Genomic DNA, 16,365 nt, shown 5'->3' with positions numbered 1-16,365 from the left:
AAGTTTGAAACCAGCCTGGGCAGCAGAGTGAGACCTCATCTCTCAAAAAATAAATAAAAATTTAAACGAGCAAGACTTATCTGATTCATCCCTGGAGTCTCATTGTTCAGCACAGGACTGGATTCAAGAAGGGAGACACTGGTTAATATCTGTCTGTCTACCTTTCTAGAGGAATTGACCAGACTTGGATGTCAGGAGACAGTCAAAGGGAAGTCCTGCCTGATTATGGTAGCTATGGTCATCCGGAGATGGGGAACAGAGAAAAACACTTCAGGGTTGGAGTGTAGTTGAAGGAGTACCTTAGATTGGGTTCCTCTAAAAGGAGACCCTGAGATGAGAATTTGTGTACAGTGACTTTCCAGAGGAGGTGATTCCAGTATGACGTCAAAGGAGTAGAGAAGAGAAACAGACAAGGAGAAGGCTGGGCGAGGTGGCGCAGGCCTGTAATCCCAGCACTTTGGGAGGCCAAGGCGGGCGGATCATGAGGTCAAGAGATAAGAGACCATCCTGGCCAACATGGAGAAACCTTGCCTCTACTAAAAATACAAAAACTAGCTGAGCGAGATGGTGCGTGCCTGTAGTCCCAGCTTCTCAGGAGGCTGAGGGCTGAGGCAGAGGTTGCAGTGAGCTGAGATCGTACCACTGCACTCCAGCCTGGTGACAGAGCGAGACTCTGTCTCAAAAAAAAAAAAAAAAAGGAGAATAGCCAATAAAGCATGTGTTTTTTTCTTTTAAGACGGGGTCGCACTCTGTCGCCAAGGCTGGAGTATAGTAATGTGATCACAGCACACTGCAGCCTCGACCTCCTGGGCTCAAGGGATCCTTCCACCTCAGTTTTCCAAATAGCTGGAACTTACAGGCACACTGGGCTGATTTTTGTATTTTTTATAAAGATGGGTTTTCACTATGCTGCCCAGGCTGGTCTCAAAACTCCTGAACCAAACTGCCTCGGCCTCCCAAAGTGCTGGGATTACAGATGTGAGCCACTGTGCCTGGCATGAGGGTGTGTCATTTAAGAGGTTACCACCAAGAGCAGTTGGAGCCTGATCCCAAAAAGGGCACTCTGAGACATTGAGAAGAACACCCCATAGCAGTGATCCTTCAGGGGCCAGGTGGTTGGGGTATTTCTTTCCCAATTTGTATCTGTCACTGGTTAAAAGCTGCAGAAACGCCCACACACACTTCAGGCCTGCTGGGAACACGCGGCACACTCCCTCCTCCTGAGAGCAGCCTCAGACAAGAAACCCCGGGAGGAGCTGCAAGACAGGGTGTCTGGAAACTGTATATGATTCCAAGGTGGGCCATGCAGATATAAGGGTGAGGCACCCTCAGTGTCTGCCTCAGGGGGTGATGAGTTTAAAGTACCAGAGAGAAATCCAGCACCAAGTGTCAGAGGACACGTGTGTGTTGCAGACAGTTCAGATAAGGTCTCTTCACCACAGCCATCATGTGACATCTCCTTCCTCTTTGGCCTCACCCCCTCCTGCTCTCCCCATTGCTGGCTCCAATCCAGCCACAGTGGCCTTTTCTTTCTTCCAAGGCATCAGACTCTCTCCTCCCTGTCCTTTGCACTTGCTGCCTATCTGCGGGGAATGCTCTCCTTGGCGCTTTGCATAGCTCCTTCTCAACTTTCGGCTCTTAGCCGAGACCTTACATTTCACTACCTGGTGAAAGTAAACTCTTCCCACCTCCCCTAACTTAATTCTCTATTTCGTCCTTTGAACTCTCTCTCTTTCCTTTCTTCCTGATTCCTTTCTTCATTAACAAACACGTATGGAGACCAGCTATGTACTGGACCTTGTTCTAGAACCAGGGAGAAAATGGTCAGCAAAACAAATGCACTGCCTGCTCTCGGGAGCTTCTGTTCCAGTTGCAGAGTCAGACAGAAGCCTGGGGCCAGGCACGGTGGCTCATGCCTGTAAACCTAGAAATTTGGGAGGCTGAGGCAGGGGAATCACCTGAAGTCAGGAGTTTGAGACCAGCCTGGCCAACATGCTGAAACCATGTCTTTAATAAAAATATAAAAGTTAGCCAGATGTGGTGGTGCATGCCTGTAATCCCAGCTACTTAGGAGGCTGGGGCAGGAGAATTGCTTGAACCTGGAGGTTCAGCCTCGGGAGGCAGAAGTTGCAGTGAGCCAAGACTGTACCACTGCGCTCCAGCCTGGGTGACAGAGTGAGACTTTGTCTCAAAAAAACAAAAACAAAAACTTCTACTTGCAAGAGCACTGTGTGCTAGGAAGGAACTAGGGAGGGGGGGCCGTGGCACGGAAACCAGGGAAGCGTTGGCTTTAGCTAGGCAGTCGGGAAGGTCCCACTCCTTCATCATACGTGTCACTTTTGTATTTGCCTGTCATCTCTCTTCCCTACTAGACTTCAGCTCCCTGAGGGCAAGGGGCATAGCTGCTTGGTTCCCCATTGCCTCCCCAGAGGCTGGCACAGGAGTGCTCAATAAATATTTGGTGAATGAATGAATGCCAATTTGGGCATCCTCAAGATAGAGAAGTGATTACATGCCAGAGGGACATTCTTCGGGGACAATATGTGGAAGGGGAAGAGCAGGAGACCCGGGAAGACCACAGGAGAGGAGCCTCAGAGAGGAAGCGATCAGGGGACCTGACAGAGGCTGGGGCCGAGGACACCTCACCTTTTCCTGGTGCCCATACATGGTCTCTGCAGCTGCTAGCTCTTCCTGATGAGCTGGAAAGGCCTCTGAGGACCCATCATTTCCAGCACCAGAGGTCCTGAAAACCCCTGGCCCCATCCTTCTCTGCTGGGACTTGGCTCAGGTCTCAGGCGTCAACTCCTCCAGGAAGCATCCCTTGACTCCCAGTCTGGGTTAGAAGCCACCTTCTGGCTTCCAGTGCTTCCCGCAGTCACACCCTGACCACACCAAGTGTCATCTTCTGCCCAAGTATTTGCCTTTTCTGCCTGGGGCTCTCCAGAGCAGTGAGCCTGACTCATCTCTGGACTCAGCACCACCCAGCACAGGGCTAGGCCAGGAGAAGCCTCAGGTGGTGGCAGATTGACCAGTAGAGACAGTAAGTAATGGCTCTAGACACGATGATTGTTCTGCCTTGACTGGGACACCTGAGGGTGGGAGTGAGAAAGGGTTAAGTTGGGGCCATGACTACATGAAACATACAGGTGATCCGAGATGTTGTGGGTCAACAGTAAGAGGAGAGAAGTTGTACTTTAGTGCCCAGAACCAAAAGGTGGGCACAGCTGGCACTCTGCATACAGCTTCATCCCTAAAGGCCCTTTAATAGGGGGAAAAATCTGGGAACCAAAGGCAGTGCAGGAAGGGGAACAGATTAAGTGCTTCTTTCTTTCTTTCTTTTTTTGAGACAGAGTCTTGCTCTGTCGCCCAGGCTGGAGTGCAGTGACATGATCTTGGCTCACTGCAACTTCTGCCTCCCGAGTTCAAACGATTCTCCTGCCCCAGCCTACTGAGTAGCTGGGATTACAGGCATGTGCCACCACGACCAGCTAATTTTTGTATTTTTAGTAGGGATGGGGTTTCACCGTGTTGGCCAGGCTGGTCTCAAACTCCCGACCTCATGATCCACCCACCTAGGCCTCCCAAAGTGCTGGAATTACAGAGGTGAGCCACCATAAGAGCTAATTTCAAGACTATAGGGAGGGACAGGCACAGTGGCTCACACCTGCACTCCCAGCGCTTTGGGAGGCCAAGGTGGGAGACCACTTGAGCCCAAGGGTTCGAGGTTGCAGTGAGCTATGGCACCAATGCACTCCAGCCTGGGAGACAAAGTGAGACCTCATCTCTTAAAACAAAATAAAACAAGGCCGGGCGCGGTGGCTCACGCCTGTAATCCCAGCACTTTGGGAGGCCGAGGCGGGTGGATCACGAGGTCAAGAGATCGAGACCATCCTGGTCAACATAGTGAAACCCCGTCTCTACTAAAAATACAAAAAATTAGCTGGGCATGGTGGCGCGTGCCTGTAATCCCAGCTACTCAGGAGGCTGAGGCAGGAGAATTGCCTGAACCCAGGAGGCGGAGGTTGCGATGAGCCGAGATCGCGCCATTGCACTCCAGCCTGGGCAACAAGAGCAAAACTCCGTCTCAAAAAAAAAAATAAATAAATAAAAATAAAAAAATAAAACAAAACAAAACAAATAGAGCTGAAGAAGGATGAGGGCGGGAAGATTCTGTGGGGTCCCAGTTGGAGCTCTTGTCCTGGCTCTGCCACCATCTGTACAGTCCTGCACGGGTCGCAGCCCTTTCCAGCCTCAGGCTCATCTGATACTTGAAGTAGGAAGTGCAGAAGCGGCCACCTGCAAGGGCTGAGGCTGCAGATCCCGCTGCGGCCACGAGGCAGTGCCCTAGAGACGGCCGGGGACGGAGCCAGCGAGGGGGCGGGGCGTCAGGGCCAGGCTCTTGCGCGCATTCAGAGACAGCACCAGGGAGACGTGGAATAGGTGTGTTTATGTAGGTAGAAAAAGTGCACAGAACAGTGAAGGTGCAGGGAGCAAGGACGTCCTGGCCTGGCCTCGGATTCGCTGGAATTGCAAGGACTTTCCCCTAGTCAGGGGGCTCCCTCAAGGGTGGGAATAGAGTGAAGGCTCGCGCGGGAGCTCTCTGTGTGCGATCCACTTTAGGGGCGTGTGGGTTTAGGTCTGTCTGGGCCTTTTCTGAACTTGACCCCCCGAGGATTCGGAGTACCTTAGGGGCGGGGCTCTCCATTGGGTGGGGCCTCACGCTCCGAGATCAAGGCCTCGGGGTCTGGAGGACCCGGCTTTTCCGGGAGGGCGCGGCCTCCGGGGGAGGGGACGAGCCGGGCGGGCTGTCAGCCGAAGAGCTTCAGGAAGCAGGGCTGGCAGTAGGGTTTGCCGGCGCGTTCCTGGAACGAGCCCTTGGTGAGCGGGCGCAGGCAGAAGGTGCATGTGAAGTGGTCCGGGTGGAAACGGCGGCCCAGAGCCGACACGCAGCGGCCGGTCACGGGGAGGCCACACGTGGCGCATAGCGAGCCGCGCCGTGCGTGGAAGTGGTTCTCGCACAATGGACGGCCCTCGTGCTCGAAAAAGCTGCCTCCCGAGAAGGGAGCGAAGCATTCCTGGGGAAGGGAGGCCGCGAAAGAGGACAGACAGGTCAGCGGCCGGAGCCCCAGCCAGACGACGCGCGTTACTATCAAATGAAGTACGGGGACCCCGCAAGTGGCTCTAGACGCGAAGCTACCTGACCCTGCCCGGAAAACTCGCCCCAACCGAGGCACCTGGAAGGGCCTCCCGTGACCCGCCCCTCCAAGGCCCCGCCCTACAGCCCTGCACCTTTGACCCGTCCCTCCAAGGCTCCACCTCACAGCCCTGAGCCCTTACCTTCTCCAAGGCCACGCCTCACAGCCCCGTACCCTTGAGTCGCCCCCCAAGGCCCCGCCCTGGCAGCCCTGCACCCTTGACCCGCCCTTCTCAAGGCTCCGCCCCACAGCGCGCACCGTTTACCCGCCCCTCCAAGGCTCCACCTCACAGCCCTGAGCCCTTACCGCTTCTCCAAGGCCACGCCTCACAGCCCTGTACCCTTGAGTCGCCCCCCAAGGCCCCGCCCTGGCAGCCCTGCACGCTTGACCCCCACCCCCCGTTCAAGGCCCCGCCCCGCAGCCCTGTACCCTTGACGCGAGCCCCGCCCCTCCAAGGCCCCGCCCCATAGCCCTGCACCCTTTACCCTCCCCTCCAAGGCCCCGCACCCCCGGGCGCACCCGGCAGACGAAGCAGTCCGGGTGCCAGAGCGCGCTGAGCGCTGAGATGTAGTTATCCAGGATGGGGCCCTGGCAGCCCTGGCAGCGTGGGGCGAACAGCTGCAGGAAGTCCCGGCGGCAGTAGGGGCGGCCCTCGCGCTCGTGGAAACCTAGGAGCGGGAACCGAGTGGGCTGAAAGCAAAGGGTGCGAGCGGGACGGGGGACCCAGGAGACCTGAGATCTGGGGCCGAAGGAGGGGCAGTCCGATGGAGCCGTGGGGAAGGAGGAGCCGGGTCTAGGCCAGGGCAGAGCGGGAGAGCTCGGGTCTGGAGCTTGTGAGAGAGAGGCAGGGCCAGAAGAGAGCAGGAGGAAAACCAATGTCCGGAGGACTCCGGAGGTCAGAGGGGCTGGGGCGAGACGTCGAGGGGACCCGCAGCTTTTAAGGTGGGAGTCGAGTCCACTCTCACCCTCATCTCCGAAAGGCTCCCCGCAACTGACGCAGCAGAAATGCTCTGGGTGCCAGTGGGTGCCCAAGGCGGTCACCATCTTCTGCAGGGAGAGAGAGAACACTCAGCGCGGCCTCCGTGCCTTCGCGCCTTCCTCTCCCACGCGGAATCCGGGTGACTGGCCTAAGGCATGCGTGGGGGTTGGGGGAAGGTCTCACTAGGAAGCGGGAGTCAGAAAGGAATAGTGGAGTCCAAGGGGCCGTAGACGTTGCCAAAGGGTAGGGGGTGGGGTGGGGTGGGGTAGTGCGAGTGGGGCGGGACCCATGCGGAGGAGGCCCGTCCCACAGCTTTCCGGGTGAGACCGGGAGGGCTCGGTGCGGTGGGGCGGGGCTCACGTGTCGGATGGGTTGGTTGCAGAAGCCACATCTTGGGGAGAAGCGCTCGAAGTAGCACTCGGGGCAGAAGGGGGCTCCATCCTTCTCGAAGAAGCTGCTGCCTCCCAGGGCGGTGGAACAGCCTCCGCAAACGAAGTGCTCGGGGTGCCAGGCGCGGCCCAGAGCCGTCACCACCTGTGAGTGGGAGGTGAGGCGGGGTCAGAGCGGCTCTGACGGCCACATGCTCAGTGAGGCAAGGTTTACACGACGTTTCGAGTCTCTGAACGATCAGAATGAAGGATCCAGTGTTCAAGATCGTGCAGCCTGTAATCGATGGAGATCCAGCTCCGGTCTTCCAGCTGCGCTCCATTATTCACCTATACATCAGGCACACTAGGCACAGTGCCTGGAGCCCGCAATACGTATAGGGGCCCATAAAAACGTTTTAATTTTTTAAAATCAGAATAAGGCCAGACTGGGTGGCTCACACTTCTAATCTTTGGGAGGCTGAGGTGAGAGTATTGCTTGAGCCCAGGAGTTTGAGACCAGCCTGGACAACACGCTGAAACCCCATCTCTACAATAAATAAATAAAATTAGCCAGGCGTGGTGGCTGGCGCCTGTAGTCCCAGCTACTCAGGAGGCTGAAGTGGGAGGATTGCTTGAGCCCAGGAGATGGAGGCTGCAGTGAGATACAATTGCACCACTGCACTCCAGCCTGGGTCACAAAGTGAGACTTCGTCTCTAAATAAATAAATAAATAAGAGGGAGGGAGTGAAAAAATCAGATTTTAAAAATTCAGAATAAAAAAATTAACTGGAAGAAACTGCTTTAATATATAATAACATATCTATGTTTACACTAACACAGGCATAAAAAACTATTTTAATGGACGAAGGAATTCATGAAGATGAAAGTACCTATGATCCACAAAAGTTACAATGTCGCTGGGTGCGGTGGCTCAAGCCTGTAATCCCAGCACTTTGGGAGGCTGAGGCGAGTGGATCACGAGGTCAAGAGATCGAGACCATCCTGGTCAACATGGTGAAACCCCGTCTCTACTAAAAATACAAAAAATTAGCTGGGCATAGTGGCGTGTGCCTGTAATCCCAGCTACTCAGGAGGCTGAGGCAGGAGAATTGCCTGAACCCAGGAGGCGGAGGTTGCGGTGAGCCGAGATCGCGCCATTGCACTCCAGCCTGAGTAACAAGAGCGAAACTCCGTTTCAAAAAAAAAAAAAAAAATTACAATGTCACCCTGCTTTGCTGAGATGGGCAATCCTACACTGGGAGTCAGGTACTTAATCTAGCAGGAGGAACTAGGTTAACCGCTAGGCACAGCTCTTGTCAATCACATCTGCTCAGTCACTAAGCAAATGACCAGTGACCCCAGTCCAGACTCTGATGGAGGAAGACAGAGTCTTTGTAGATGTGTGAGAGATGGTGGGTGAAGCCACTGAGTGTTTTGTGAAGATCAGATGAGATATGGGTTTGTAAAGGAGATGGCATAGTAACATGGTTGGAATTTTCACCTTACCACTAATCTGCTGTGTGGTTCAGAACTTCGGTTTCCTCATCCATAAAATATAAACAACAATGATACCCACTTCCCAGAGTTACTTATTAAAAGGAACAGCATAAAGCCTGGCTCTCAGTAAAGATGGGTCTGTGATGGGTCTCTGCCTTGCTACTCACAAGGCTCCACTTACTTGTCCAGCAATAGGTTTATTGCAGGAGCCACAGAGGCCCTTGGCCTGGGTGGGAACGCCCCGGCGGCTGAGGTCAGACTGCAGCAGCCCCAGCATGGTGTCTAGGCTGCCCTTGCCAGTCGGCTCTGGTGGGGATGGGGAGCCCTCATTCGTGGAGCTCGCCACTGGTGGCTGGGTTGGCCCAGAGGCTGGAAGCTGCAGCAGGGATGACAAGACAGTTGAATCAGCAAAGCAGCAGATGTGGAAGGGTCTAGAAGGGGTTGGAGAGCTACAAATGGACACTGGCGCACTGCCCAGCTCACGTGGTTTTGAACGCGGAAGTCAGAGAGTGAGGCCATCAGTCTATCCAACTCCAGAGTGGCTGAGGTGGCAGAAGGCTTTGGGAGGCCAGGAGACGGGCTGGAAGGGCTGTGAAGAACATGCTTGTGTTATCTCAGAGCCTCCCAGAGTAACACTCCCTCTAGTGACTCAGACATCCAGGACCCATCTCTTCTTAGCCCTGACAATGACGTCAAACTCACAGGCTGGGTCTTTTCTTGTCTTCAGACTGCTCTTCCTTCTGCTCTCCTGAAGCCACCTTGCTAGATGGGAACTGGGACATGATTTCATCTGGAGAGAGGAGAGGAGGATGCTGCACATAGGGCCACGCTCAACTCACTCTCCAACTTGAGGAGAGTTGCTGCTCTGGGAAATGTATTCCCCTTAGTCTCTGTCCTGCCCTTCCCTCCCCTCCCCCCATCCAATCAAGTCCTCTCTCAGTCACCCTGGTACCTGTGATGTTGAACTGGGTGGCATTAAGTTCCTGAAGCAACCGATCTAGTTCACAGAGTCCAGTACCCAAGACACCACTGGAAGAGGAGAATGGAGGGGCCGCCGGGGCTGCAGGCTTTGGGGACCGAGGCTTGCATACCGTGCTGGGAAGCAGAGTGGGAGCCTGGGTTCAGGGGTGGGGATTCCAAGCCTCCTCACCTGAGCTTCAGTTGGCCCCCTATGCCCCAGTTGCCAGGCTCCTCACCTGTACAAGTGGTCCTTGTCCCCCGAGGCTCCTGAAGACTCCCCAGACCCTGTCTACAGAGCAGAGACGAACAGGTGGGATGACAGGTCTGCACTCTGCCCCACTCAGGCTGAGATCCCCATAGCTTAGGCCGAGCTTGGCCCTAGTGGCTGCCCCAGTCCCCAACATCCGATCTCACCTGTGACTGGTGGCCATAGGGTGGGGGAGGGGTGAGAGGCTCTGCAGGGCGCTCTTTGGGAGCCCCTGACCTTGGCATATGTGAGGTGGTGGTCTCCAGATCAGAGAGCAGGGCATCTGCAGGGAGAAGCCATCAGGGAGAGAGACGAGGGTCATGATTAGATCAGAAGGTAAGGTTCCCAATGGGCAGTACTATAGAAGGACAGAAGCCAGTATTAAGACCAGAGGTCACAGGGCCAGACCCAGGCAGAGCACTGATTGAAGGGTAGCAAGGAATATTTATGACCAGAACATCTCAGCTGCTCACGCTGGGAGCCAAGCACAAACCCAGTCTCCTGACTCTTTTTTTTCTCCCCATCTTCTCTGATACAGTCAGAATGGGCTCTTCACTCAAGTCAAACTTGGCTCCCCTCCAAATTGCTCCATTGGCCCCATGCCTGACCCCAGCTTTCTGATTGGACGCTCTCACTTCCCCGCTCACTAACTCCTCCCGCTACCTACACAGACCCCGCCCAGCCTGGCCACCCCCAGGCCCCTGAGTCCGGCCCGGCGCTCCTTACTAGCGCTTCGCTGGAACCTGCCTTCTGATTGGCTGCTTCTCCGCGGTACCGCGTCAGTTACCCCTACCGAGCAGCGCCCTCTACCGCCGGGGGTCGGAAGCCCCTCTCTCCCGTGGAGCGCACAGCCTTCCAGCCCCAGGCTCGGCAAACAGGGAGGACGAGATACCTGTGCGCCCCTTCCGGACAAGACACCCCCCTCCATCCCTGCATCCCCAGATCCGGGTCCTTTGAGCCCTTTCCCTTCCAGAACCCAGAAGTCCTGCCTTCAGTCTTCGTCTCTGAGCACCCGCGTGAAACCCTGACGCCCTCGCGGGCTCCTAGGCCCTCCTGGGCTACTATTCTCTCCCTTGCCTCAAGGACCTGACCCCACCGTGCTCAGGAGCCCGTAACTCCTCTCCCAAAACCCTGGCGCAGGCAGGCCCGCTTTTTTCTCCAAAACTTGATGCCAGACTTTCTCGCGCCGTCTACTTTCCCGGTCCCCGGGCCGAGGCCCCTTTAACCCCTCCCTCCCCAGAGCCCAGTGCCCTGCCGCCCGCGGGCGCCGCACCTCCTGTTCATCCGCCGCAGCCTGGGGTGGAGGAGCGGAGCGAGGAAAGAAGGGAGGGAGCGGCCGGCCCAGGAAAGGCAGGAAGGGAGAGGCAGGAAGGGGGACGTGGAGTTGGAAAGGAGGCGCGGGCAGAGGCGAAAAGCAGGAGCTAGAAGACAGGGATGGGGAGATGCGGGACTGCGACGGCGGGGAGGCAGATCTGGGCAGCGGTGAGGGGCTGCGGACCCGGGGATCCGGCCCCACTCACCCAGGTCCTCCATGGCGGGGCGCGGGCGGGTGGCGCGGGGCGAGCAGGGCGGGGGCCGTGTCCGGTGGGGGCGGGGGGCGGGGGACGTCCGGGAGCTGGAAGCCCGGCCGTGACCATGTAAGGAAGCCGGGACCCGCTGGGATAGGGAGTAGGGGGGGCGATGAACGGGAAACCCGGGGTGGGGGCGTGGAAGGGAGGGAGCGCCCCGACCCACCCGAGCCCAGCCCGCCGGCCTGCCGCGGAGGCGGCCACACCCCAGACTTGGCCTCAGCTGCAGGGAGCCCCAGGCGGCCAGAGCCAGAGAGAAGTGGCTCCTCCAGACCAAGCCCTAGAGCAGCTGCCTAGGGAGACTTACAGACACAGAGTGAGGCCCCCAAGCAGACACCCCGCAAAGCCAGCGCCTGAGTCCTAGACAGAGGCCCCCTCCCACCCATGCCATTCCTGGGAGACTTGTCCCAGATGGAATTTCTGGATTGGTAGCAGGAGTGATGTTCTAAGGCTCAGTTAGACCGCAGGTTCAGAGACCTTCCTATCGGAGACCCTGACAGATAAATAGAGACCCCAAGAGGCATATATACCAGACAAAAAAAAAAATATCTCAACGACGGGGACAGACACAGTGAACCCACCCACAGACTCTACGATAGGACCTTTCCTCCAAGACTTGGTCACAGACACAGGTAAACTCAAACCCGAAAGCAAGCCCCTTGCAAATTCAGGGAAAACACTCCTAGGCAAACAACCCATAGCCAGCCTGCAAGACAAAGCCCTTCCCCAACACTGAAGTATCCCAGGCCTGCTCCGAAACAGCCCTTTCCCAAGTTACTGTTGAATTCAGGGCAGAAAGCAAGACGCAGTCTCTAGCCACAAAGCAGCAAGGCCTTCCCTGGACTGAGACCCTGGGAAACAAGGTAGAAACTAGAGGCTCTAGAGGTGGTTATGGACAGACAACTGTGCTGCAGCCAGTCTCCTGGACAGATCTGAGCACTGGACTGTGGGTCTCAATTCAGGAGCAAATCAGAACAACCTGGGGAGCTTTTTAAAATGCAACGTGGCTCACGCCTGTAATCCTAGCACCTTGGCAGGCCGAGGAGGGCAGGTCAGTTGAGGTCAGGAGTTCGAGACCAGCCTGGCCAACATGACAAAACTCCGTCTCTATTAAAAATACAAAAATTAGCCGGGTGTGGTGGAAGCCACCTGTAATCCCAGCTACTTGGGAGGCTGAGGCTTGAACCCCGTAGGCAGAGGCTGCAGTGAGCCGAGATTGCACCACTGAACTGGGTGACAGAGGACACCGTCTCAAGAAAAAGAAAAAATAAAATGGACAAATGACCTGAATAGATAGTTCAAAGAAGTTATATAAATGGCCAATAATTACATGAAAAGATCCTCAACATCATTAGTCCCCAGAGAAATGCAAAGCAAAACCACAATGAGATGCCACACCATACCTATTAAGATGGCGATAATAAAAAACACAGATATTTAGGCCAGGAGCAATGGCTCACGCTTGTAATCCCAGCACTTTGGGAGGCTGAGGTGGGCTGATCACCTGAGGTCAGGAGTCTGAGACCAGCCTGTCCAACATAGTGAAACCCAGTCTCTACTAAAGACAAAAAAAAATTAGCCGGGAATGGTGGTGGGTGCCTGTAGTCCCAGCTTCTTGGGAGGCTGAGGCAGGAGAATCACTTGAACCTGGCAGGCAGAGGCTGCAGTGAGCTGAAATCACACCAATGCACTCCAGCCTGGGCAACAGATGGAGAGTCCATTTCAAAAAAAAATCATAATTGTAAGGCCGGTTGCCTCACTGGGAGCTCGGACGCACATCCCCCCCCTCTTTTTTCCGAAAACTCGGACATGCTTGGGTTGTTCCCTTTTCCCTTTCTTGTACAGCCTGGCCTTCCCTAAAGAACCCAGTATGCAAGCGAGGTCTTGTGATTCTAGTCAATAGCAGCTAAGTCTTTCTAGCCAATAGCAGCTGAGTAATTCTAACCAATAGCAGCCAAGTCCTGTATGCAAACAAAGGCTTGTAACTTACCCAATAGGAGTCCTGCTCTCCCACAACCAATCGAGCTCCTTCACTCCCTATAACACCCCAGGTCTGAGAGGAGTCCGTGCGACTTCTCCGGCCCCTCCTGTCGGACCGCAGAACCTCACCAGGGAGGCTGAATAAATTCCTTCATATTGGATCTTCTTGTGTTGGCTTCAGTTTCTTCCTTTTAAACTCGGCAAGAACCCAAGAACAAACCTTACAATAATATTTTAATGGCCAGGCTTGGTGGTTCATGCCTGTAATCACAGCACTTTGGGAGGCCAATGGGGGCAGATCACTTGAGGTCAGGAGTTCAAGACCAGCCTGGTAAACTTTGTTGAAACCCGGTCTCTACTGAAAATACAAAAATAGCTGGGCATGGTGGCAGGGGCCTGTAATCCCCGCTACTTGGGAGGCTGAGGCAGGAGAATCACTTGAATTCGGGAAGCAGAGGTTGCAGTGAGCAGAGATTGCACCATTGCACTCCAGCCTGGGTGACAGAGTGAAACTCCAACTCAAAAAAAAAAAAAAAAAAAACCCAGATAATTAACGAGTTTTTATGAGGATGTGGAGAGACTGGAACCCTCACACATGGCTGGTTGGAATGTAAACACAGAGTTATATGATCCAGCAATGTTACTTCTAGATATGCAACCAAGAGAAATAAAAGCATATTCCACAAAAAACTTGTGCATGAATATTCATAGCAGCATTATTCATAGTAGCCCCAGAGTCAACACAACCTGAATGTCCACCAACTGATGACTGAAGAAATAAAAGTGGCATATCCATGTCTTTGTTTTGTGCTGCATCATAGAATGCCCAAGACGAGTAATTTATAAAGAATAGTGATAAAGAACCTGAGCAAGGTCTGTGTGTCCAGCTGGGTGGCTATGTCAGAGCAATGAGGCCCTGACAGCAAGAAGCAGGCTTCCCCTGGGGCCCAAAACCACATCTCATGGCAGAAAGAGGAAGGGCAACACGGAGCAAGAGATGGGGTGGGGTGGGGGCAGAACCCATCCATTTATCAACCGTCCACTCCCTTGATAACTAACGTACTCACACAATAATGCCATTAATCTTTCATGAGGGAAGAACCCACATAACCTAATCACTTCTTAAAGTTCCCACCTCTCAACAGTTGCACTGGGGGTTAAGTTTCCAATACAAGAACTTTAGGGGACATGTTCAAGCCATAGCAATCTGTAAAGTGAAACTATTATTCCTAATAAAAAGAAATAAAATGCCACAGTGCAGATGAACCTTAATAACATTATGCCATGTGAAAGAAGCCAGACACAAAAGATCACACATTATGATTCCATTTATATGACATGTCCAGAATAGGTCATATGTAGAGATAAGATGTAGATTAGTGGTTGCCTAAGGTTGGAGGAAAGGGAGTGATATGGACTGAATGGTTGTGTCCCGTTCCCTCAAATTTATACATTGAAGTTTAACCCCCAGTGTGACTATATTCGAAGATAGGGCCTGGCCGGGAGCGATGGCTCACACCTGTAATCCCAGCACTTTGGGAGGCCAAGGCGGGTGTTTGAGACCAACCTGACGAACATGGTGAAAACCTGTCTCTACTAAAAATACAAAAAAATTAGCCGGGCCTGGTGGGGGCACCTGTAATCCCACCTACTTGGGAGGCTGAGGCAAGAGAATTGCTTGAACCCAGGAGGTGGAGGCTGCAGTGAGTTGAGATTGTGCCAATTCATTCCAGCCTGGGCAACAGAGCAAGACTCCAAAAATAAAAATGAAATACCGATGCCCAGTCCAATGTGAGCAAAAAGGGCCCAGGCATCAATGGTTCTTTTTTTTTCTTTTTTCTTTTTGTTGTTGAGAGAGAGTCTCCTCTGTTACCTAGGCTGGAGTGGTGCAATCTCAGCTCACTGCAACCTCCGCCTCCCGGGTTCAAGCAATTCTCCTTCCTCAGCCTCCCAGGTAGGTGGGACTACAGGCATGTGCTTCCAAACCCAGCTAATTTTTGTATTTTTAGTAGAAATGCGGTTTCACCATGTTGGCCAGAATGGTCTCAATCTCTTCACCTTGTGATCTGCCCGCCTTGACCACATGGATAGTTTTTCAAAGCTCTCTGTTTAGTTCTAATGCATAGCCTGAAAACCAGAGACCCAGACCAACACTCACAGAGGCTCAGAGAGCAAGCTCCAACCTCCGCTCTCCATCTGCAACCAATTATTAAAAAGTCAAAATACAACAGCTTGGCATGAATGTGCAGAAAGGGGAATACTTACACACTGTTGGTGGGAATGTAAATTAGCTCAACCTTTACTGAAAACAGTATGGAAATTTTTCAAAGACCTAAAACTAGAACTACCATTTGACCCAAAAATCCCACAACTGAGTACCTACCCACAGAAAAATAAATCATGTTAAAGACACCTGTACTTGTGTTCATTGCAGCACTAGTCACAATAGCAAAGTCACAGAACCAACCTAAGTATCCATCAATGGTCGACTGAATAAAGAAAATGTTGGCTGGCACAGTGACTCATGCCTGTAAATCCCAGCACTTTGGGAGGCTGAGGCAGGAGGATTGCTTGAACCTAGGAGTTTGAGACCAGCCTGGGCAACACAGCAAGACCCTGTCTCTTAAAAAAAAAAAAAAAAGGAAAAGGAAAATGCACACATATACCATGGAATACTACACAGCCTTAAAAAATGAAATCATGTCCTTTGCAGCAACATGGATGGAGCTGGAGGCCATTATCCTAAGTAAACTAACTCAGAAACAGAAAACCAAATACCACATGTTCTCCTTTATAAGGGGGAGGTAAACAATGGGTACACATGGCTATGAAGATGGAAATAACAGACACTGGGGACTCCAAAAGGGGGGCAGGTGGGTGCAGAGCAAGAGCTGGAAAATTACCTACCAGGTACAGTGATCACTGTTTGGGTAATGGGTACACTAGAAACCCAATCCCCACCAGTACACAATATACCCACGTAACAAACATGTACGTGCCCCCTCGATCTAAAGCAAAATGATAGTTTAAAAAAAAAAAAAAAGATCTGGAAGCCAGGTGATGGAGACCCTGATTTGGAGACCAAAGCAATGTGAGCCATTCCTTCTCCTGAACGCCAGCACAGGGCTTTGGCTGTCTCTGGGCACAACTAAGACAGGGCTCAGAGATTCCAGAAGCACAGCAGGTCTTCCCCCAGGCAGACAGCAGTAGGACACGTGGCCCAGGAGATGAAATGGGAGCCAGACAATGGGGGCCAAGATCTTCAACACATCATCAGACTAACAGCATTCCCTCGGCATGACCCTCTCAGCCCTGAGCAAGGTCTGTGTGTCCAGCCGGGTGGCTATGTCAGAGCAATGAGGCCCTGACAGCAAGAAGCAGGCTTCCCCTGGGGCCCAAAACCACATCCTAAGCCACAGCCTGGGAACTCCACCCTGTCCCAATACTTATTAAACTCTCACATGCAAGGGTGGTCTGTGTCCAGTCACAGACCTGAATAAGACCCTGCTTGGTGGGTGAAGGGAAGGGGATATTCCCAAGGAACAGAAGCAGACACACCACGCAACGCAGG

General features: G+C 53.4%; 1 protein-coding gene across 3 annotated transcripts; it reads right to left on the bottom strand.

Moving 5' to 3' along the window:
* Positions 1 to 4,428: 4,428 nt before the first annotated feature.
* TGFB1I1 (transforming growth factor beta 1 induced transcript 1) lies at positions 4,429 to 10,816 on the bottom strand. Of its 3 annotated transcripts, XM_021676235.2 has the most exons (11): positions 10,767 to 10,816; positions 9,414 to 9,529; positions 9,236 to 9,288; positions 8,992 to 9,134; positions 8,742 to 8,829; positions 8,523 to 8,628; positions 8,221 to 8,415; positions 6,535 to 6,708; positions 6,161 to 6,242; positions 5,715 to 5,863; positions 4,429 to 5,075 (listed from the first exon to the last, which is right to left on the bottom strand). In XM_021676235.2, exons 1-11 carry the CDS (start codon positions 10,777 to 10,779, stop codon positions 4,809 to 4,811), a joined length of 1,386 nt encoding a protein of 461 aa, XP_021531910.2. In that variant the 5' UTR covers positions 10,780 to 10,816; the 3' UTR covers positions 4,429 to 4,808. The 3 variants fall into 3 exon arrangements, with proteins under 3 accessions (XP_021531910.2, XP_021531909.2, XP_012325367.1); XM_021676234.2 differs by having other exon boundaries at positions 5,715 to 6,242; positions 10,767 to 10,808; XM_012469944.3 differs by lacking the exon at positions 10,767 to 10,816 and adding an exon at positions 10,520 to 10,710 and having other exon boundaries at positions 5,715 to 6,242.
* Between the last annotated feature and the right edge of the window lie 5,549 nt (positions 10,817 to 16,365).

This window comes from Aotus nancymaae, unplaced genomic scaffold, assembly GCF_030222135.1.
Source record: "Aotus nancymaae isolate 86718 unplaced genomic scaffold, 86718_ANA_hifiasm-v0.15.2.pri h1tg000049l, whole genome shotgun sequence".
Classification (NCBI taxonomy): Eukaryota; Metazoa; Chordata; class Mammalia; order Primates; family Aotidae; genus Aotus; species Aotus nancymaae.
Note: the sequence above shows the minus strand (reverse complement) of the source record. Positions and strands in the feature narration are given on the sequence as shown.